Below are 22,929 nucleotides of genomic sequence, written 5' to 3'. Positions count from 1 at the left end.
AAAATATATCAGACAAATGGCCAAATATGAATAATGAAAAACCAAAGACATTAATTAATCAGTATTAGCTTAAACTAACAAATTGTAACTAAAAATTCTCTAAAACCCAACATGCATCTCAACAATGGATAATAATAATTTATTAATGACTTGGCCTAAAGTCAAAACTGGTCAGAACCATTTTGAAGGTTTTTAGGACAATAAAAAAAAGTTATTTGTTAATTGTTATTAAAAACTTAATTATAATAACAATACTATAACATTGTAAAACAATTAATCTTCAAAATTTGCACAATTAAACAATACAAAGTTAACTCTTTAAAGTTTAATTTTTACTACACAACATGAGTCACACTTGCTATTGTAAACAGGAAGTGCAAAGAATATTGATTAAGTAAATTCACAGAATGCAACAATTGCTTCTATTATGTTTCTAAAAATAAGAAATACCACATTAAACTATTATTTTTACGATTTGGGTAGGGTGCATACTTACTTTCTGCCGCAATAGTGCATAAGCAACACGCAAGTCTCCTCAAAAGAGTATATTTAAATATATCAATCTAGTCTGGTAGCTTCATTTGAGGAGTTTACCGCCGAAGCGGAAACTAAGTCAGTTGTGACCACAATATGCATAGCTTTGAATAAATTAAAAATAAATAAAGAAATCTTAACATTAGATATTTTGAATTGTTTGTCGTATTGCGATGGAAAAAGCATAACACCAGAGTTTATAAAACAACTTTCAACTTTCATCGGCGAAAAAAATTCTTACCAAATAAAACATGCCATTGCAGTCATGATGAACTTTTCTCTTATTAACCAAGAGAGCGATAAATATACACATCGCAAGTTTTCCATGCACGAAATCACGCAGTTAGCATGTCAGACATTTCAAAAAAGCTAGAAAATTTCATTAAAGTATTTTAAATTTTTTATTGATTTTGTAAAAAAGGAATTATCAAGCCTTACAGAACACATTGATTTTGGATTCAATTGGTGCAAATATTTAGTTCACATGTTTCTGAAAAAGAATAAGAGGTTTGTAAAGAATTTGAGAAATTTGCAAAAGAAGTTCATGATTTGTTGAACTTTTTCATTATGATGTCCGTTTTTTAAATGAAGTTGAAATTAACCGAACCAAAACTCTGGAAAGAAATCATCCGTCAACTTTACATAATTGAGCGAATTGTATTGAAAACATGGGTAAATTATGAAGAAGCTATTTAAATTTACTTCGAAGTTGAAAAAATTCAAACAGAAGTTCTTGGGAGCGATCATCCGTCAACTTTCTCAACAAAACATAACAAAGCAAGTTGCGTGGCTAACATGGGTAAATATAACAAAGCTTTTAAAATTTACTCCGAAGTTGAAAAAGTTCAAACAAAGTTCATGAAAACAACCTGAGGTCTACTTTTACAACAAAACACAAAAGATCATTCTGCTTGGATCATATGGGTAAATATGATGAAGCTGCTAAAATTTACTAAGAAATTGAAAAAATCAAAACAGAAGTTTTAGGGAGAAATCATTCGTCGACTCTAATTACAAAACATAATAGAGCATGTTGTATGGATAAAGTGGGTAAATATGATGAAGCTATCAAAATTTACTCCGATAAAAGTTAAAAAAGCTATTACAGAAGTTCTGGGGAACATCATCCGTCGACTTTAACTACAAAGGATTTTACAGCAGTCTGTTTGGATCACATGAGTAAATATGATGAAGCAATTGAAATTTTCTCCGAAGTTGAAAAAATTCAAATAGAAGATCTAGGAAAGTTCTGGGTTCTGGGAAGTAACCAACCATTGCCTTTAACTGCAAAACAAAATAGAGCACTCTGCTTAGTTCGCATGGCTAAATATGATGAAGCTATTGAAATTAATTCTATAGTTGAAAATATTCAAGCTGAAGTTTTGGGTAGCCTTCACCCGTCAACTTTGATTTCAAAACGTAATAGAGCACTCTGCCTGGCTCACATGGGTAAATATGACGAAGCATTTGAAATCTACACCAAAGTTGAAATTATTCAAACTGAAGTTCTGGGTAAGGATCACGTTGGAAAGAGTGAAGAAGAAATTTGAATTTAATTATAACATTGAACGTGTTTTAACAATTTGTTTAAAAATTGATAAAGAAACTCAAAGAGCAAAGGAGCTCAAGTTATCACTGTTGTATATAGGAAGAGGAGAAAAGGGGGGAGCTCTTTTCTCCTCAATCTATTTATAACAACGTTCAGCAAAGTTCAAAAAAATATTGAATAATTTCTACCAATAACTTTTTAAATAATATTAAAGAACTTCAGATTTTATTGAATAATTTAAAAAGTCCATTTTTAAGACATTTTGGATGTGTCTTGTGGAAAAGTCTGTTTGTCTGACATTTTGGATGTGTCTTGTGGAGATATACATATTGTAATTATTGCATAGTTGTAAATGATGGTTTTCATCCTTTATATCACTCAACGGCTAATTCAGCCAATCAGAATCAATAAAATAAAACTCCAACAGATTTAAAAGATCCAAACTGATAGTTTACCAAAAATATTCCATTAGAGTAAAGCTCTAATGGAATATTTTTGGTAAACGCTTAAACAAAAAATGCATGTTAAATAAACTTAAGATTTTTATATTTTTAACTTTGAAACCCCGTGTTGATTTTTCCATTAAGTTGACCTCTCTGTACCAATATTTATACGTGGGATCGTGATACGTGAATGGGTTAGTATAAATTCAATTGAGTTGTAAACCAGTTCATAGCTTTTTTCAACAGCGACTTAAATACTTGGGTCTCGAATAACCAGAATTCGGATATGAATTGAGAATGAAATAGCAATTCCAGTTCCATTTTCTTTTTAGTTACCGAAAAGCAAGACATAAGAGCGATATGGCCCTTGAATTCAATCAGGTACAATCCAAATAGAAATTAAAAACCATTTTCCAAACTGAATTTTCAAAAACTTTCTTTTCAGTTTCTGGGTTATAAAACTGCAGTAGTTTGTCGAAATATTTCACACCTGTTACTGGCTCTTCAGGTTCACATTTAAAAGTGGGTTTTTTGTTGACCAAGTTGGATAGCAATATTTGTTTGCAGTTAGAGCTGTATTTTGGAAGTTATTTTCTGATTTTGAAATTGAAGTCTTGAAGAAACTAAAGTAAACTTTTCAACGAATCGCATAAGAGAAAGTGTATCAGGTGATGGAAATCAGAGGTGGAGGGTTTTACAGTCTTCTTTTCCGTAGATTTATATGCATTACATTATGTCAACTTTTGGATATGAAGCAGTAAAACCGCAAGCACTACTAATTCATGCCTAATGATTCTATAAAGAACATGCTGTTGGCAAACAATGCACTGCAGTTTATCAAAAACTTATTATCGTTTTGGGTAATTTTACGCAACTCCATTTAGCCGTCTAATAATCACTGATGTTGTGACACATGATCCACCTTTCTATTTGAGACTGACGATTTTTTCTATTTGAAATTGACGATTTGCAATTTTTTCTTTCTTGCAGAATAGGTTTTATTGTATGCTTCGCTTCTTCACTTCTAATTGCTCATCTAACAAATTATTGTATTGGTTTAGGAACATTCTAAAACTATCTTGATTAAAAGAGATATTTTTTTTGTCTAAATTCAAAGTAAACTTTTGTGTTTTGTTTTAATGTTTTGAAGCTTTTTTGGTGATGAAAAGAGCAAAAAATCAAAGCTTTCTGGTAAAATATTTGTTAGAAAAATTTTAAGTTTTTAGGCTGCAACAGAGAGTCCTCAAAAAAGGGCCATTGAAAGTGAAGAAAAACAACTACACCGAATAGTGCTGGGTAAGAAGAAAAAAACGTGGACAACTATGGGTTTTCCACTGCAGTTTTCAATTGTCATTTAAACACTTGCTCTTAAAAAACCAAATTAAAACAAATCCTTTTGTGATGTTAACGACTTCCTCGCAACACTTTAAAATATAAATATAAACACTGAGTTCATAAATAAATTTATTAGATTTAATTTGTTCTGATTTGAAAACCTCTTTTTTACACCATTTTTTAAAATTTAACAAATAAATTAAAAAAACAATAAAAATTTATTTTTGCTGCTAAAATAAATTAATGCTGAAGACCGAAGAGAAAAACAAAAGAAGTTTGGACTTTGGACTTTGGACTGCAATTAAAACCGAATTTCGTGTTGCAGAATACGATGATATGCTTGCAAATCTAAAACCTCATAGTGTCCAGTTCTCTGGTTGTTATAATACAAACGATCGTTGAGAATCTTTTTCGGATCGAACCCCTCTGCTTTTAATTGAATCTTTTTAAATTTGAAGGTACTAGTTTGAGAAATATTTTTTTCTGATGACAGCCTTATGAATTGAGGACGAGCATAGTTTGGTAGTTTATTCAAAAGTTCAGCCCTCAGAGCGTTTAAATCTACAGTGAAATCAGGATCAGCAATACAAGTCATCGCGGCTTTTCCTTCTATTCCTAAATAGTAATAAAATAGCACGTTGTTAACGAAGTAATCGTCTCTCATTTATTTCTTTCTATAAAAACATTCCGTAACTTATTCAATATAAATTTTTTGTTGTTGAAATGAAAAATTATATCAAAAAATGATAGTGTCAAAAGAAACCCGAATCTCCTTTCTCCCCCCCCCCCCCCCCCCCAAACGTTTTTTAGGGAAAGAAAAAAGATTTGGTGAAAAATACTTAAAAAAAAATGGAATGATAGAAAATCAAATAAAAACATTTTACTTCTATTTCAATCACTGCAGTTTTAATTCAGCAACTAAAAAAAGTTCACTTATAAACCTGGTATAGTTACGCCATACACAACAACATCTGCCAGCCTCACAATCTTACTGATAGCTGCTTCTACTTCTGTTGTTCCAACATTTTCACCTTTCCATCTAAATGTATCTCCCCCCCTGTCCTAAAAACAAGAAATATCATGATTGTCATCATCGACGCGAATCAAGAAAACTTTAAATTTTACTAAACCAAAAAAAAAAAGTACCTGGAAGTAGAAGTAACCCTCCTCATCTTGTACAAGGATATCACCTGAACGGAACACAGAATCTCCTTTTTCAAACACATCATGAGCAATCTTCTTTGCTGTAGCTTCTTTGTCAAGATAACCATCAAACTGATGAACAGGATCATCTCAAAGAATGAGAGGATTTACATTGTCTACACAATTAATCATCAGTTTTGTAATAAGCACAGTAAGATTTTAAGATAAAATACTTTAATTTACTTTTCCTGCATAAATTATTCAGTTTTGACTATAATAGTTTAATCAGTTACTATTATTATTGCAATCATTTACATATTCAGCATAATTTATTCAGCATAGTTGTGATGTAAAACATGCTCTTGTACAAGTTTTTTTTTGTAATTAAATAATGTCAATAAGAAAATAAAAGACATTCAGGACAACTAAAAGCAAAAATGTAAAGTGTATGCTAACAATTATGCAAAAGTTATAAAGTTGCAATCCATTTCATCTGATTACTGAAGCTGTATTTGGCTGTAACTTTTCTTTGGTTGATATATAAGGAGCTAATTTTGTTCACAATTGGGCTCAATAGTAGTGTTGCTGTTGTAAAGATCTTTTTGCCAAGAGGATTGTTTTTAAAAGCTTTAATGAGATTCAAAAAGCAATTGAAACTTTCATTAACAATTTTACTAATAATTATTTAAACTTTGGTTTTAAGTTCAAAACTATACCAATATCTGCCTCTAAAAAGTTGATGCATTTTATATTATTTTATATGAACAAATGCATACAAATTTTTTATGTACAAATTTAATAACATAAAAAAAACTTGAAATACATTTGAAAATCAAAACTTTACTTGTGAATTAATTGTGGCACAAAACCTCTTTCAATCTGAACAGCTCAACAACAACAACAACAATCTGAACTAAAAATTCATCAGTTGATCTTTAGCTTTACGTCTAGTCACTAATTATGTTCTTAACTCAAGAAAACAACAAAGTGAACAATTATTTTTGGTTTGAAACTTGCTGCCTTAACATACTTTAAAATGTTTAGAACAAGTTTGAAAAGTGAAATTTAAAATACATATTAATGCGTGGTCAATTGATGTGAATCAAAAAAATATTTCTTGAAGCTAAAATACATATTAATGCATGGTCAATTGATGTGAATCAAAAAAATATTTCTTATGCAACTACAGCAAATAATGTTAACAAAGGGGCAAAAAAAACAATGGTTAATAAAAGACTGGAGAATAAATCTAAAAGTATCTAAATGTAGATAATAAACTTAGAAAAAAGATTACATCAGGATCTGAAGATTCCTCTGTTGACTTAAATGAAATAAATCTATAACAGTTATAACTGACATTAAATGATAATAATGTTAAATACAAGCAAGCAGGTTGGTTTATTTGTTATGCCTCCTGGATGTTAAAAATATCTTCAACAATTAAAACATATTTATGTACTATTCAAGCCTTTTTGTGTATGCTTGAATATTATACAGAATTAAAAGTTTTATAAAAAATGGAACCGTGTTTATGAAAGGGGATTTAGAGGAGGTTTTACAAGAAAGCTTTCCATTTACAGCAATATTTTAAAAAGTGCAAAAATAGCTAATTTGTGTTTAAGCAAGGTTATGTTTACTGATTTTGCTAACACATTTTCATCAAAGCCGGATGCAACTGACAACATGATTATTTGAGAAATTTCTCTCAAATCTAAAAAAACAATGCTGCAGAGTCATTAGATTTTTGCTAACAGCTTATAATTCAAATCTTTCATTTAACTACATTTAGTTTATTAATCCTTGTGATGTATTCTTTTGCTTACTTTTAAATGTACCGCTCAGTACACTTTGTAGTTAGACGGACCAACACAACTCTTGTTTACCTAAATTTCATTTCATTTTTGGTGTTTCAATGATTGCAATCTAATGTTGAGCATATATTTATAGACACCATAATTTTTTTAAACTATTTACTAATTAAATTATTGACTTCAAAAACTTTAGCTTTTTTAAAATGAAGATGGTTCATTGACTAAAAAAAAAAAAAGAAATATCCAAAATACTATCTGCTCACCTCTGAAAAGAGATTATTTTGAGCAAACTTTTATTTACTTATTACTATTAGCAAACTTTTTTACTTGTTTGCATTTTTGTTGTGCTTATTTGAAAAATAAGATTTTTAAATATCTTATGTTTTAATTTCTGTTTTAACAAGTATAGACAACTGACAGATTTTTTATGACTTGCTTTTCACAAAGAATACATCCTAATACATAGTTTCAAATAAATTTGAGGCTAACAAGGATTCCATACCCATTTGATATTGAACCATTGCTTTCTTGGTTAAAAACAACTAAATGGCTTACTTCTCACTTTTCCAACAAGTTCCCCTTCTTCGCCTGGTGAACAAGCAATTGCCATACCATTTTCATCACGTAATATTTCCCCAGTTTCCTCATTTACTTTAACTAATTTTATAGGATAAAAACCAGGGGCAATAACTGAGTTAAAACCAACAGCTCCAGTCCTGTTATCAATGTTAATCATGTTGGCATTACCTATATAAAACAATCTGATAAAATAACAATGGAAAAGCTAAACACAAACTTAAAAAAACTTAATTTTGAAAAACAATCACACTTATTGACACCAAATGTTAATATGCACCTTCAGTAGATGCATAACATTCACCGATGACTTCTATGCCAAACCTTTCTTTAAACTCTTTCCATATCTGAGGCCTTAAACCATTTCCTATAGCTAAACGGATGTAGTGGGAGCGATCATTTTTAGAGGGGGGTTGAGCAAGAAGATAGCGACAAACTTCCCCAATGTAGTTAAACATCTAAAAAAAATAAATTTTTTATTTGTTTTAGCTTACTTAAAAGAAATGCCTCCTTCACTTTTTTTTAATTTGATTTGGTTACTTAACTAAAAATTATCCTATTAAAAACTCAAGTCTTATGGGTAGAGTAATTTCCAAAAATTTGGAAATTACTCTACCCATATATACTTCAGTCATGTATTCTACAGTCATATGTACTAAGTCATATATACTACAGTAATATATAATGCATTTATATGGACATTTCTCATATACTCTATAGTCATATATAATCTAGCATTATACACTACAATCATACATAATACATTCATATATACTATAGTCATATGTACTGCGGTTATATAACATGTTTTACACAAATACATCCCTTAATAACTGGTGTTTAAAATAGTAGTTATTACAAGTTCCCAAGATTACAAGTCAAAAAATATATACAAATAAAATTTCATGAAAAGTAATACAAAATTAAAACAACCTTCAAATTATTTTTTATCTAAAAGATACACATTCTTGTTAAACCAGATTTAAGTTTAATTAAACGACATCTTGTGCCATACTTTTTTAGAACCAGCAGAACTTCTTCTTTCAAGTGAAAAAAAATAAAACTACTCTTTGAGAAAAACTTGCTTTATAAATTTATAAGTTTATAAGTATGGAACCTTATAGTATACCTTATATATAAAAGTTGAGCTTTAAAAAATGAAAATAATAGTATATCTAGTACATTTCTTTTGCAAAATAAAAAAAGTAAAACAAGTGTAAAAATAGTTTAGCGCTAAACACACTGCAACTCATCTTTTGTGTATTTTTAATCAAACTTCAATTATGCATAATTTCATATTTTTAATAGAAGTGTAATTAATAGTGTTTGTAAATAGATACTAAATGGCATTTTAAAAAAAAATTTCATAATATATTATTTATTTGTTTATATTTGTTTGATTTTTTTTTTCTTATGAGGAAAATAATCTTCATGTCAAAATACTTCTTGACGGGCTCAGCTTGGATAAGATGAGCTTTATTTTTGAGGATCCAAGTCATTCAAGTTATATGTGGTTTGTCTTCAAGTTCCATGACAACTCATTCTTTCTATATTATAGATGGAAAAGAAAGGATGTTTTTAAAAACAACTGTTCTGAATTAAGAACACTTAGGTCACTTAACATTGAAAATTGTAAATTTAAATAGATCAAAAAAACTTAAAGAATAAGCTAACTGTATAGACAAAGTTCTTCTATTGGTAATTGATGATTTAGTTGTTAACCCTCTCTGAACTGTACCTAATGCAGGACACAACAAAACATATCTTCAAAAAATTACAAAACTAGCCAGGAATGGGTCATTTAACAGTAATGATTACAGAAATACATTGAAAAATGGGTTGTAATAATGACTTATTTGAACAACATTAGGACAAGATATTGAGTTTTTTCATAATAACTGGTCAACCTTTATGGAAGATTATTGGATGACAGTTACAGTGATGTTACATATATATCAACATGTAGATCCTTTCTGCAAAGATAAGAACATTGGTTTGAATTTCTTCCGTGAACAAGCAGGGAGGGAGCAATTCAATACCTTTTTTTGTGTGTGTAATGATGTAAATACTTCTGGATATTTGCTGCAAAGTGTATCACAAGCTTTTACCATATTTTGTTGCCACATCGTTAATATATTTTTAGGTTCAAGAAATGCAAAATAATGGTTCATAGTTCTCATTCCGGTGAAACATTCATCAATTTGGACAACTATTTTATCGAGTGTATAATAAAAAAAATTTACCTTGAATTTTTTTTTATTATTATTACAAAAACAATAATCTGATGATAATTCATCAAAATGACATTTAACAGATCTTCGCCGTTTACACGTAAAACGCGGATCAACTTTCCACAAGTTTGCTAGCACTTTAGCTTCCATTTTAAATTCTTCATATGGGTCTCAAAAAATTTTTAATATTTAAATTTTCTAATGCAGAAACTGCTGTACTTAAATCCACATCTTTTTTTTGTAAAATTTTAGATACATAATTGATTTCAGTCATGATTTTGAATAAAAATACAGTAATAAATACAAACTCAAAATTTTGAGTTATGTCGACGCTTGGGCCCTTTTACGATGGGCCCTTAGGCTGTGCCTACTCTTGCTATAGGGTAGCTACACACCTGGTTTAAAGTCATATTTCCTTTTTTCATAGGTTTTGATACTTTTTTATGAAGATAGTTTATAGAGTAAATTATTTTCTTTTTAGCTAATGCCCCCCCCCCCTCCTACCCCAGCTAATGCTCTGCATAGACATAGATAAAAATTGAGTTTTAAAGAATTTCTATAACCAAAATTGCCATAATTATTATAAATTCAAACTTTAATTTTTTAACATTTAATCTGGTTCAACAGGGGTGTGGATAGAAAAAATATAATATTAAAATACCGTTGCTCCATGAAAAGCACATTCACTAAAGAAGCGACTTGCTGAAAATTTCTTGGCTATAACAACAGTGGCACCTTTGTAAATCATCATTCCAATACCCCCAACACCACCATTAGAATGATACAAGGGGAGTGCAACATAATTCACATCTTTATTGGTCACTTTAAATGATATAGCCATACCATTCACCATGTAATAAAATCTTAAAAAATAGATTGACTTTACAAGAAACAACATCCAAATCAAATTTTACAAACATCAAATACTATTTAACAGCAAACAATCTTCTGAAAATAAACACAAAAAAAGTTAAATGTTGAGTTAATATAAAAGTTTATTTAAAAACTAAAATAAATTAATATAAAAGTTATTGTTATGAAAAATAATTTTAAAAATATTTCTCTGATTATTTGCACTACAGTGTAGAAGCAGATATTTTTAAAACTTTATCATAATGAATTTCATTCCATTATTAAAAAATCTATTAAACTTTTAAACATCTATAAAAAAACATGCTTTACCTGGTATGACGTATTACAGCTGGTTTGGGTAATCCGGTTGTTCCCGAAGTATACATGTAAATAAGTTTATCTAAAGAAATTCCAAAAGTTTACATGTAAATAAGTTTATTTAAAGAAATTCCAAGTGTTTAAATTAGAGCTTAAAATTTGATCTGCTAAAATAATTTTGACATAGGATATATATATATATATATATATACATATATATATATATATATATATATATATATATATATATATATATATATATATATATATATATATATATATATATATATATATATATATATATATATATACATATATATTAAATAGTATGAGAAGTAGCACACATCTTAAATAGTATGAGAAGTAGCAAAAGGTTTTTAAATAGAGGTTTTTGACCCCTTTTCCTGAACTTGTTTTATGTTTTTTATTACCTCCCCTCTCCTAAACCCCTTACTACACCTCTTCACAAAAATTTATTTTGTGCCAAAAAATAAAAAAGTAAAGAAATGCAGAAAACTAATTTATAGTATATAGGTAAGCTAGGTAAAAAAAACTTGGAAACAAATAAAGTTGATTATATGATAATTTACCATAAAAAGAAATGTCATCTGGTCGAGGAGGGTGAGTTGTAACAGTTGATTCAATTAGTTTTACTAGATCAGTTGATTTAGATTTTTGCTTTTGTCTTCCAAAACAGAAGTGATCTAGTCTTTTTAACTGATCTTGCAAAGCCTCAAGAGCACCTGAAAAGATCTGGAAATTGATTCTCTTTAGAGAAAATTTTAAAGAAAAGAAGTCAACGTACTGATTTAAAAAAATAAAATAGTAAAAGTATATCAAACAATGTGAAAAGTATGAATGTGTATTTTATATATTAGTCACACGCTTACCTTGGGTTTCATTACTATATATAATTGCCTTAGCATCACAGACTTTTATGCAATGCAGTAAACTATCATTTGTTAAATTAAAGTTTATGAGAGATGTTATAACACCAATTTTTGATAGTCCTAACCAAAAAGCTACATATTCAGGTCTATTTTCCATAAATAAGGCAACAACATCTCCTTTCCGATAACCACTATTGTAAAATATATTTCCTATTTTGTTTACTAAATCACGTAATTCAGAAAAAGTGTACTTTATTAATCCGTCTGACGAAACAACAGCAATCTTATTTGGTTTCTTTGAACAAGTTTCATCGAAGATGTCAGAAGTAATTTGTTCATTTCGAATAGCTTTGCGAATTCCTTTTTCAAGGCCAGCAACAATTCGAACCAATCTAAAAAAAACAAGACCAATGTATCATTTTTTGTTTCTTACTTACATATAAACTTACATTCCATTATAAGTTTGTAAAACTTAGATTTAAAGCTCTATATAAACTAAACTATACAGCAACAAGTTCTGCTTCTAACAATCTTAAGCTTACACTTTTACTGATGAGAATGCAAAAAAGTATATAAAATTCAGTATTAATTTGACAAAACACATGGATTATCTAACAAGTGTTTATAAACTATGTATAAAATTTTATGTAAATTGCCCTCAATTATTTATACCCAGAAAAAACTTTATAGTTTGGGGAAATTTTTTTCTATATACATTTATTTTTAAAAATAAGCTAAAAACACATCAATAAAAACAATTAGGGGTTGCATTTTCTTGACAAAAGTTTCAAAGTTTATTAGGATAAACATGGTTATTTCATGATTTTGTAATTTTAATTCAGCAAAAAACCGTTTATAAAAACCATTAGTTCCAATTAACATGTGCATAATTTCTTCTCTCGCATCTTCTTTTTTCATTTTTAAAACAAATTTCTATTTAATTAGAAAACTACAGCATTAATTTGAAATCACAACACTTTCTCAAAAGAAATCTGTAATTAATGTTATAAAAGAAGAAATTAAACAAGGAAACTTTTAATAGAAGTAAATAAAAGAGAGGGAAAATATTTTAATGCAATTTTTTTCACCAAAAACTGTCTGTCTGATGTCTTCCCTCATTTCTTTAGACTTTGTCAACTCGCCTGATAGCACAGTAACAAACTCTTCTTGTGAAACAAAGTAATCACTAAGGGCTTTTGAAAAAATTTCGCTATTAGTATTGAACTTTGCCTTTGGTATTGTTTTTATCCTTTCATGTTTTTCAGCCTTTAAAATATAAAAATAAAAAAATAAAAGGTAAATAGTACTTTTTTACCTTAATCTTATGTCAGTTTTAAAATTGTATATTCTTACTTCAACAAAGGAATCACAAGAAGAAAACCTCAATCATCTTCAAAGTTTTTGAAATTGCAGAGAGAGTTTTCAAAAGGTAGATTATTTCAGATTGTTGAAGTGAAATTTGGAGGTAGCTGCAATCTTTTTGTATTAAATTGCTTTTCTACCTTAGTTTTTAAAAATAAATTAAAAACACATCATTAAAAGCAATTAGGGGGTGCATTTTCTTGGACTTTTTCCAATCCTGGAATAGTGGGGAATTTTGATACCATTTCAGGGAAAATTTTTTAAAAAGAGAATGCACACAACTTTAAAATTTTTTAATCTCTTTTCTGTACTTTTTTGAATATTAGTATTACTTAGCTAATTAAAGTATTTATTTTTATCTTAATTGCACTCTAAAAGTTATTTTTGTGACATAAAGTAGCTTCTTAGGAAAACTATTGCATCTAAATTACAGTGTGTCAAACCAGTTCTAGAGTTTGGAAAAAAAAGTCCAGTTGAAATAAATGCACTTTCAGCCTCAATACCAGATGAACAAAAAGTCAAAAGAGCATTATAAAGCATACTTAAAGATCTTTTGTAAGCACCTTCAAACAAGCTCAAATTCTTTTTGTAAGATTGATCCCAATTAACTTCAATGTTTTTCTTCTGTTTTTTAAAAAAACTTTTCTAACTATACAGCCATAGATTTACTTTTTCTTGATTTTCTTAATTCATAAATATGATCAGATTTGATTCTTCTTATTGAAACTCCAGCTGCAAAACAAGCCAACTTTTCATTTAATACTTTCTTTAATATAGAATCCAAATTTGATTGACTAAAAAATTTCTTACTCAGTGGCTCATCTTCACATTCATTTTGCAAAACAATACTATGAACTTTTTGTTAATGCCTTTTCAATCCTACTGTAGAACCAATTTTACGTAACAATAATTTTGGACAATGTCTACTTTTGCTTTGTCTTTCAAAGTTGTTTTGATCAAGATTCAATCAACATTCAAAAGTTAACAAAAATATTCAAGCAACTAATTTGTCAAATACTTTAAAATTTTAAAAAATTAAGCAATAAAATTAGTCTTTTCTGGTAACACCCCCTAAAAGCAATCAAGAGTTGGGAGACCCTTAATGTTTAAAAGAACTAGTGAACAAAGTGAGTGGTCCAAAATTTTGATGGTGAAAAATAAAGGAACTGCTATTGCTTATGCAGTAAGATTATAATTGTAACCATGGATTGGTTTATTGAAATGTTAAAAAGAAACTGTTATTGCAATTAGGTTTGATTCTTAAGACAACATTTGTTGTACTATCTATGTTATACAAGTATACATGTTGTACTGTTTTACTTTTTATCAATAGCTATAAGCCGCTAAATAAAACTTAACCATATAGTTTAGTATTTAAGTAAGAATGACTAAAGGCTTTATGATATGTATTGACAATTTCAACTATGACTAAAACACGGAGCAAAAGGTAAAAATTTATAATATTATTTTACATAAATCTTTTTATATGCCAATAAGAATATCTTCCAGAATCAAAAATTCATTAATGGTCATTTTAAAAAATACTGCGACAAAAATATAAATAATATGGACCAAAAAAAATGAATACATAAAAATGGAAACTTTTGATTAAATCACCTGATTGGATTTCAGCGAAACAACATGTTCGTGGTAAAATCTCTACTTTAATTTTTGTAGCAAAAAAAAATTTTTGCTTCTTCAACAATCGACATTTTCTGTCATCGAAATCTTTCTTTGAGAATTCTAGTTCGAAATATTTCATACTAGAAATCTATAAAGCTAAAGGTTTCCTCTCTGTTAACAAATTTTCTCCATGTTTTTTTAAATCTTCATTTGTTGAAAAAGTGAAAACAAGAGTAAATGATTTCCTTTATGAAAACAAAAACTACTCACATAATTAAAAACTTAACAATCTTGTAAATATTTATTTATTTATTTATTTTTTTGTAATCTTTTAACCTTTTTTATTATTTTTTATTTCATTCAAAAGGTAAAAATTTAAACTGGTTTTCTATTTTAAACAGATATTAGTGCGTAATATCATCCCGTACATTTTAATATATTTCTGATTCAAAGAATTTTTTTAAAAATCATGAAAACCTTAGAATTTGTGACAACTTTGTTGCTATTTTTTTCTATTTTTAAAACAAAGAAATAGAAACAAAATCATCATAATAGTTTTTTATTTTTCAAATAACGAAAAACCTTTGACACCGCTGTTTTTTTAGATTTTTATTCTTTTTGATCTCATTTTATTTGACTTGGAAAATCTGACGTTAATTAGATTGTGTCGAAATTTTATTGCCCAAAATTATTGTACATTTTGAATTTCTCAATCATAATAGTTCGTGAAATAAAAAAACATTTTACAAATAAGTCTTTGTAATAACTTCTTAGGCGATTTTCGAGGATTATTTCATCGTTGTAAAAATGGATGCACAATCAGCATGGAAAAAGTCGATTTATTCAAAAATATTTACCGCTTCAATTAAAATTTAACCTCAAAATCCTAAATCTCTCCACTTCTTGCACTTAGGTTTTTTACTCAGAGATTTTAAAGCAAATTGTAGAAAAATATTGATTTAAATGATTAAATTTATGTTCATCCTAACATCTTGATGTTCATTTTAATATTAGATTATATTTTGTTGATATCTTTATATATTATATACTTAAACTATATAATATAATTTCTGGCGGTTATAAGCAACATATTTTTCCTTTGAATCATCCTTTTCAATTGCATTTTTAGTTTCGATTTGAGGCAAGGAACAAATATTAATTTCAATTTTAATCTATGAAAACAAACTGAGTTTTAAAAAGACAAGAGATCCTTATCAACAATTCGAGTTCTATACGAGCTTTGACACTCTCGAGTTCTTTGATTCAATTCGAGAGCTTTGACACCCTCTTGTTATAGTAATAATATCATTGTTGTATGCAAATCTGTTCGTCAACAATGACAAATATCATTTCTTTGGATTTGTTCTTTTAAAGATGGATTGCAAACTCAAATATTTGATTTCACAAGTGTTTTGTATAACTCCAGTTACTCTTATTTAACTGTCCAGGATTGAACAAGTCCATTTAAAAAGTTCCTCTACAAAACACATGCTTTAGAGAGGGATAAATACGACAAAGTACTTGTTGTAGTAACTTTCTCGCATTAGATTTCCACATGATGAGTTTTCTACCATTGCAAGGTGTAGACGATTTAGACATCAAACTTTCTCAATGCAATTTTTTGTTGTAAAGAGGCGCAAAGTTTGGGTTAAGTTAAAAGTTTAGTGACTTTTTATCGTCGATTTAATTAAAAGATTTCAGTGATTAAATTTTTGGCAAGTTTGTACAAGATGAGTGTGTTCAAGTGAGTGATCTGTTTGGTTTATCTTTACACGTTGAATCTCATAGTTGTAACAAAAAACTAACTCACAGCTTTATGTAGTGAGACAGGTTTCTGAACAAAGGTCACTAGTATAAGCAATCAGCTGTGTTTGCTATGGTGTCATATAAAAGTCTTCTTTGTCTAGAATGTTCGTATTACAGCCTTATTAATTTTTGTGAACTAAAAAGGATACAGTTATCTAATATTTTTGACGGTTGTTTCAAACAAAATTCATACGTCGATCTACTTGAAAACAATTTTATACCATTATTAGCGTTAGAGCCTGCCAATTGTCTTGACTTAAAAAGTTGCATCTTTGTTCATGGTCAAATAACTAATAAATGACAGTTAACGGTATTTGGAAGCAGGCTAAAGCAGGCCCGCCGTGAGCTTTTGTGATGCCCGATCTGAAAGTTTAATGGGTGCTCACTCCTCCTCCAATCATTTAACAAATTAAAATCGAACAAATAATTTCAAGATATTTTATTTGTTTGTTTTTTTTTGTTTTTTTTTTTTATAATAGTCAGCTTGCCGAATTCATGCCTTTAGACCCAGAAACGGTTGATCTCAGGAAGATTCAGAGTGAAACATACAATCTTGGAAAAATTGAATGTAGCCTCTTCACAGAAACATTGTTTAGAATTTCAAGAAGCTTCTCACTGATTAGTATATATCTTCTTATTAAAGAAAAATGCCAAACTTCCTTGGCAAACTCCTTTTTACTCAAATCTGTTGGGTAGAGCTTGTTGAGATTATTGGCTTTTATACATAGTTTTTCTGTTCGAGATTTCGGCTCTCACAATTTAAAAACTTCACAAAATTATTAATGCCCGGACGAAATCAAAACAAGTCGAGTACAAAAATAAAATAATTCGTGTGCACACAGTTGCGAAGTGTAAAAATAAAATAATTTGTGTGCACACAGTTGCGAAAGTGTAAATAAACAAAAATAAGTTAGATTATAAGATCCAAATTTATCATAGAAAAAATGTGATTAATGATTTATTTGAAAGTTACCCACTATCATTTAAATAAATAAAAAAAAAATTTATTGCATTTTTTGTGTGCTTTAAGTATGCATACTCATATGTTCGCATGCTTAAAACAAACGAAATTGACGGAAAATAAATTCGGTAACTCGTTAAATTTATGATTTCGCTTGTAAATTCACATTTACGATGTACTATCTCACAATTTTGCTGATTAATTATTGATCTCTTTTTTTGTGATATGTGATGTCACTTTTAATGTGATGTCCGGTACAAACTACTTCAACTTTACTTCAACTGCACTCCCCTCACCCACCCCTACACACAGTATACTCATTGGCGTTGGGCTTAAGATTTTTGCTATAAATTAAAAGATTTGTTCTAAAGTAGGGTGAAAGATTTTTTTTTTTTTTTTGCGGTATTTTCATTCATAGAAACTATGAGCACTTATAACTTTTGTGTCATATGCTCTTTTAAAATGAAGCATGCACAAAAAAATGTGCGGTAAAGAAAATATACACGTTACTATCCCGTTTTAATTGCATTTTAACGATTTTACTAAAAAAGGAGTTTAACTAACAAATTTGTTTTTTGCATTATGAAATCCGTTTATTGCGGTAAAAACTTTGTTTTTTGAAGTACTTTAAAATTGATCATAATAAAACTCTTATAAAAAAAAAAGTGATAAGTTCAAGAAACATTGTTATCTTGCTTTTATTGTATTTTAGTTTATAAAACGGAAAGAAATTTAGTTTAATTTAGTTTCTCAAAATATTCAAAATCTTACTAAAAACATAAAATACATATTTAAAAAGATAAATATCATTAAAATATTATTTACAGTGGAAATTAATGCTTATCATTGAATACAAGCTGGTCTTCCACGCTTCTTCTTTTTAGCAACAGTTTCAGATGATCTTTTGATTTTGTTTTCGCTTTTTCCATCTTTATTTGTTTTCTATATTTTTCCTTAAAAAAAACTTTCTATATGTTCGGGTTAAATTCAAAACTTGTCTTATCAATACTGTAGTAAACATCTAGACGATTAAGGATACGATCAAGGATATGAAGCAATCTCTTTTAAAAAAATTTGAGCATTATCAAAAATATCTTGATTCTGCTGGCTGGAACAATTACTGCCGCTCTGCTAATATATTCTGGGATATGAAGAACTATTCCAGGACTTCTTTTAAGGAACAATTTTACCTAATATTCAGTTGGAAGCTCCTTTTTAAACGGTGGAGTGTCGGAAGATTTAAGAAGTTTTCTTACTTCAGAAGCAGCCTTAATTAAATCATCCATATTAGGATCACCCTAAAAATTAGATGACACACCAAGCCATTTAACTAAATGTTCTTCAAATTCAGTTAACATCTATTCAGATCTTCTCAATTTTCTTGCTTCTTTAGATGCGATGTAATCGTTTGCTCTGGTGTGGCATACTTTTCGGAGGCAGCATAAACGATAAGGTTTCTTCGGAAACTTTTTGCAAGGCTGCCTTCAAAGAAAGTATTTCATACTTCTTATATTTTTGAGTCACAATTATTGCTTGTTCTAATTCAAAATTGACACAATTTTCCATAATTAAGTGTATAAATTACTTAAACTACTTTAATTAAACAAAAAAAAAGTCTTCATATTTTTTAAAAATTTTTATACAAAATTCATATTTGCCACAAAAAAAAGGATTTTTTTTTTTACCGCAAAAAACAGATTTAATGTTGCATATTTTTAAAGTCGTTTAAATTTAAATTTTAAATTTCAGTCGGTTGAATTACCAAATAAATTCCAATTGACGAATCAAAAATACGAAAGATAAGTTTGTTTTCTCAAATATTAATCGTCATCTTACAAGCTCATATCTATAAAGTGTAAAAAAATGGTAATCTTGAATGATTGCAAATTTCGTTTTATCGAAGGAAAATTTTAATCATTAGAATTTAATTATAGTTAAATGACAAATGCTACATTTTTGTTCAGAATGATTTTGTATAGATTTTTTTAAAACATGTTTTCATACGATTTGAGAGCTTGTCAGAGCTTTCAAGTACCCTAAAGTATTTTTCCCATAAAAAAGTGAATACCGTAAAAAATCACCTTGCAAAAAATAAATCTTTTACTTTTGTTCACTGAAGATTTTTTTTTGTTAAAAGTTTTTTGTTTTTTTTTAAATTGAATAAGCAATAAATAAATAATAAACTACTTACTATATTATCATTTTTAAATTAAAAGATGAATTTTGTTCTAAAAAAATTACTAAAGATTTTCCAACTTCTTGACTACGTGACAATACAGTTTATACCGGTATTAAAAATATATATTAGAAATACTATACTAACAATATATATTAAGAATTCTTAAACAGTAATTTCAAATTAAAGTTGGACCCTTTACGATTTTTTTTTCTTACAGTTTATGAGTAAAATTTTAATAATGTCAACTGAGCCATACAATCATTTTCTTTTTCGATGAGGTCATTTTTCAATATGAGTTTAAACATTAAATAAATAATAGAGGTTATTTTTGTGGTATTTGCAATTTTTTTATTTAGCCGTCTTAGGAGTCGAACCTAGCATTACCTGTGCTTAATTTCTTTTGCACACTGTTAACATCTCAAATTACTTTTCGTGGGTAAAAAAAAGGCGAAGCTCCGTCCGTAACAAATAAAAATCATATTCGCTGCACCTTGAAAGCTCTTTCTCGATGCAATTCTTTTGTTATAAGAAGGTGAAAAGTATCAGATTTTTTCTAAAAAACTGTCAAATATACGAGGAAATGATTTTAATGGCGTTCACAACGTGAACTAATTTAAAGAAAATCAAGAAAGTTATTTTAGGATTTTTCATCTGAGAATGCAACAGAGTTTGCTGATTACAGTTGCAAAATTTGCAATTTTTTCGTTATTTATTATATAAATCACAAGTTGTGAAACTTGATTTAGATGGAATATCATTTAAATTAGCTAATAAAGTCTTTCGGATTTAAACCAAAACATTTTTTCCTATTAGTCTTTGTGAATAATATTGAAAGACATGAATAGTTGTGGGAAATATTTAAAGACTTGGTTGAGAACTGTATTGATAGTTAAAATTTTGCTGGAAAAAACTCCCATCCGTTACGACAATCCAGCCATATTTAAATGTTTCTTTACGGAACGGTTTTTTAAACAAAAGAGATGTTTAGTTTTTTATTAAGTTATATTTTCATACCTAATATTAACTATTTTACCAAAAATATTTTTACAAAGGCGAGAAAACAGTTTTGCTCTTGTGTTCCGTCCGTAACAATTTGTTATTGTGACAAATTTTGAAGACTCCTAATATTTAAATAAAATATCTCATCATGTTTTTGTAAAGAGCTCTTGGATGAATTATTTTCAAAGTATTTTTAATTTTAGGTCGCTTCTAGGATCAGTTGCCAAATGATTCTGATTCGCCGTCCATACCTAAAACCACTTTTCAATTTTACCCTTTTTAAAAGTACCAATCGTCTATTGACAAGTAAAACTCATTAAGTGACACTGCAGTTAATTATACTTAATGAGTTTCACTTGTCAATAGACCCAATGAAAGCATTCATTTTATTTTTCATTGAAAGTAAAAATTATTCTTAGATTTTAGATGTTGTTCATTAGTAAAGCGTTTCTCACAGATATTAAATCAGTACATTTTTCATGGTTTTAAATTTTTCGTAGAACTTTTTACTTGACCGAGATATACGAACGTGTGTCCGTTTGGCGTTCATTATCGGCCTTCTGATAAATGAATGGAGGCCTCTTACCTCGTCATGAGTTTTGAAAGTATTTCTGACGTAATTTTTAAAAAACTTTTAGCTTTTTCTCAATTGTTAAGAGTAAACCCATGATCACTCAAATGATCCGCTACTTTAATGTTTCTCTTGCTGCTTTTCGACCCTTTTTTTTCTATTTTAACTATCAAAACCTTTGGAAACCTCTTAAAACCTCTTAAACGTGGCTAAATTCGTCCCCATTGACGTTTTTTATGCTTTGTCATGAGTTTTGAGAAGGGAATTAATCTAAAATGTCCGGAATGTTTTAAAAGTGAAAAAGTATAAGCTTAAAAGTGCGCTAAAAAAAAGTCACTAAATAAGTGAATTTCAGTGCATTAGTTGCAAAAAAAAAGCTGGTTGTCTCATTCATTACCTTCTCGGAATGTTTTAAAGAAATAATTGAAAAAAAAAACCCTTAAGCGTTTTTCTAACTATACAGACTTTACACATAAACTGCGGGCGCCTGTCTCAATTCTAGGGGCGTCAATAAAAAGAACTAATTATTAATAACTATAAAAATTGGTTTTATCGATTAATTGAAAATTCATTGTGTTTCCTCATGAATCATTTCATGATGGTTTTAAATGACATCAATGTGGTTTTTTTAGTTGCGAATAAATGGACTGGCGACGTACAAACCTTAATTAGGAAATTGGTAGAATTTTCTAAAATAGTAGCGGTATTTGTAATTTGAAAAAAGCTATTTTTGAAGTAAACTCATTTTGTTTTATGGGGTTTTGAACTTGGCCCCAGGTCACACAAAGTTTAATTGCAATTCACAAAGGCTAATTTTTCAAAAAAATACTTTTTGTTTATTAATTTTTGAATTTGAAAATTTAAATGGCCAGCAATTTTTAACAAAGATTAAAAAATACTGAGAAGAAAAAGACAAGTTTGCAGTCTGCAGCAAACTTAATCTGCCTTCCTAAAAATATCAAAAATGACTCATTGGGTAAACAGATATAAATCAGCGATTTTCTGCAATTAGATAGATATAGCCTATTTAATTTTTTATAACTTATGAAATTAGCCATAAAATCTTTTGCGAGTAACATGTTTTCAAGTGCATAAAAGAATTTAATTTTCTGGGAACTTATAAAAACTCGAATATTTTCAGGGAGGTTGTTAATAGGTTCTATTGATTGTTAATAGGTTGGTAAGATTGATGTCATTTGTTCTTCAATACTCTTTATCAACGACAAATCTTTGAATATTTAGTACTAACTTCCATCAGTTTACCTAAGTTTATTGGAAACTTAACAGATAACTAAATTAGCACTTAAAACTAAAGTTAGCTCTTAAGCAATAAAAATGAAATACAAAGTTTTACTTTATATCTCTTGGTAGAGTCTTCCTGTAAATTCTCCATTGCTCACAACAGCCACACGACATTTTTCAACTGGATTCGCTTTATCCAAATACTAATGTAAAATTATCCAATATCTCGTTATATCATTCAGAACAATCCAAATTTTTATCATATTAATTTGTAATTCAGGATTTAATTTCCGAATCGTCATTACATATCGTCGGTTATTAATGAGTAATTGTTAATTAACATTTGACACTTGTGAATAATTATTTCTCCTTTCATTTTCCCAATCGAATTGTTTTCACTTAAATGTTAAATGTTTTCAAATTAATGAGTTTTTAGGTAGGACGAAAAAATATATGTTAAATAAACATATCCAAAACTAAACACAATCAATCCGAAAAGTTTAC

The 22,929-nt window shown here is 28.4% G+C and overlaps 1 protein-coding gene across 4 annotated transcripts; it reads right to left on the bottom strand.

The window, feature by feature from the left end:
* Nucleotides 1-3,977: 3,977 nt before the first annotated feature.
* LOC145181504 (long-chain fatty acid transport protein 1-like) lies at nucleotides 3,978-22,851 on the bottom strand. 4 transcript variants are annotated; one of them, XR_016448029.1, is made up of 10 exons: nucleotides 22,538-22,848; nucleotides 11,683-12,074; nucleotides 11,383-11,535; nucleotides 10,805-10,874; nucleotides 10,284-10,485; nucleotides 7,672-7,849; nucleotides 7,371-7,562; nucleotides 5,008-5,917; nucleotides 4,803-4,923; nucleotides 3,978-4,476 (listed from the first exon to the last, which is right to left on the bottom strand). XR_016448029.1 is itself a non-coding variant. In XM_090074194.1 (10 exons), the coding sequence occupies exons 1-10, from the start codon at nucleotides 22,597-22,599 to the stop codon at nucleotides 4,163-4,165; spliced, it is 1,830 nt and encodes a 609-aa protein (XP_089930320.1). In that variant the 5' UTR covers nucleotides 22,600-22,851; the 3' UTR covers nucleotides 3,978-4,162. The 4 variants fall into 4 exon arrangements, 2 of the variants coding, with proteins under 2 accessions (XP_089930320.1, XP_089930321.1); XR_016448030.1 differs by lacking the exon at nucleotides 22,538-22,848 and adding an exon at nucleotides 14,662-14,874; XM_090074194.1 differs by having other exon boundaries at nucleotides 5,008-5,153; nucleotides 22,538-22,851.
* Between the last annotated feature and the right edge of the window lie 78 nt (nucleotides 22,852-22,929).

Source organism: Hydra viridissima, unplaced genomic scaffold (genome assembly GCF_058129835.1).
Source record: "Hydra viridissima isolate aposymbiotic clone 2 unplaced genomic scaffold, HvirCarnegie_v1 scaffold_16, whole genome shotgun sequence".
NCBI lineage: Eukaryota > Metazoa > Cnidaria > Hydrozoa > Anthoathecata > Hydridae > Hydra > Hydra viridissima.
Note: the sequence above shows the minus strand (reverse complement) of the source record. Positions and strands in the feature narration are given on the sequence as shown.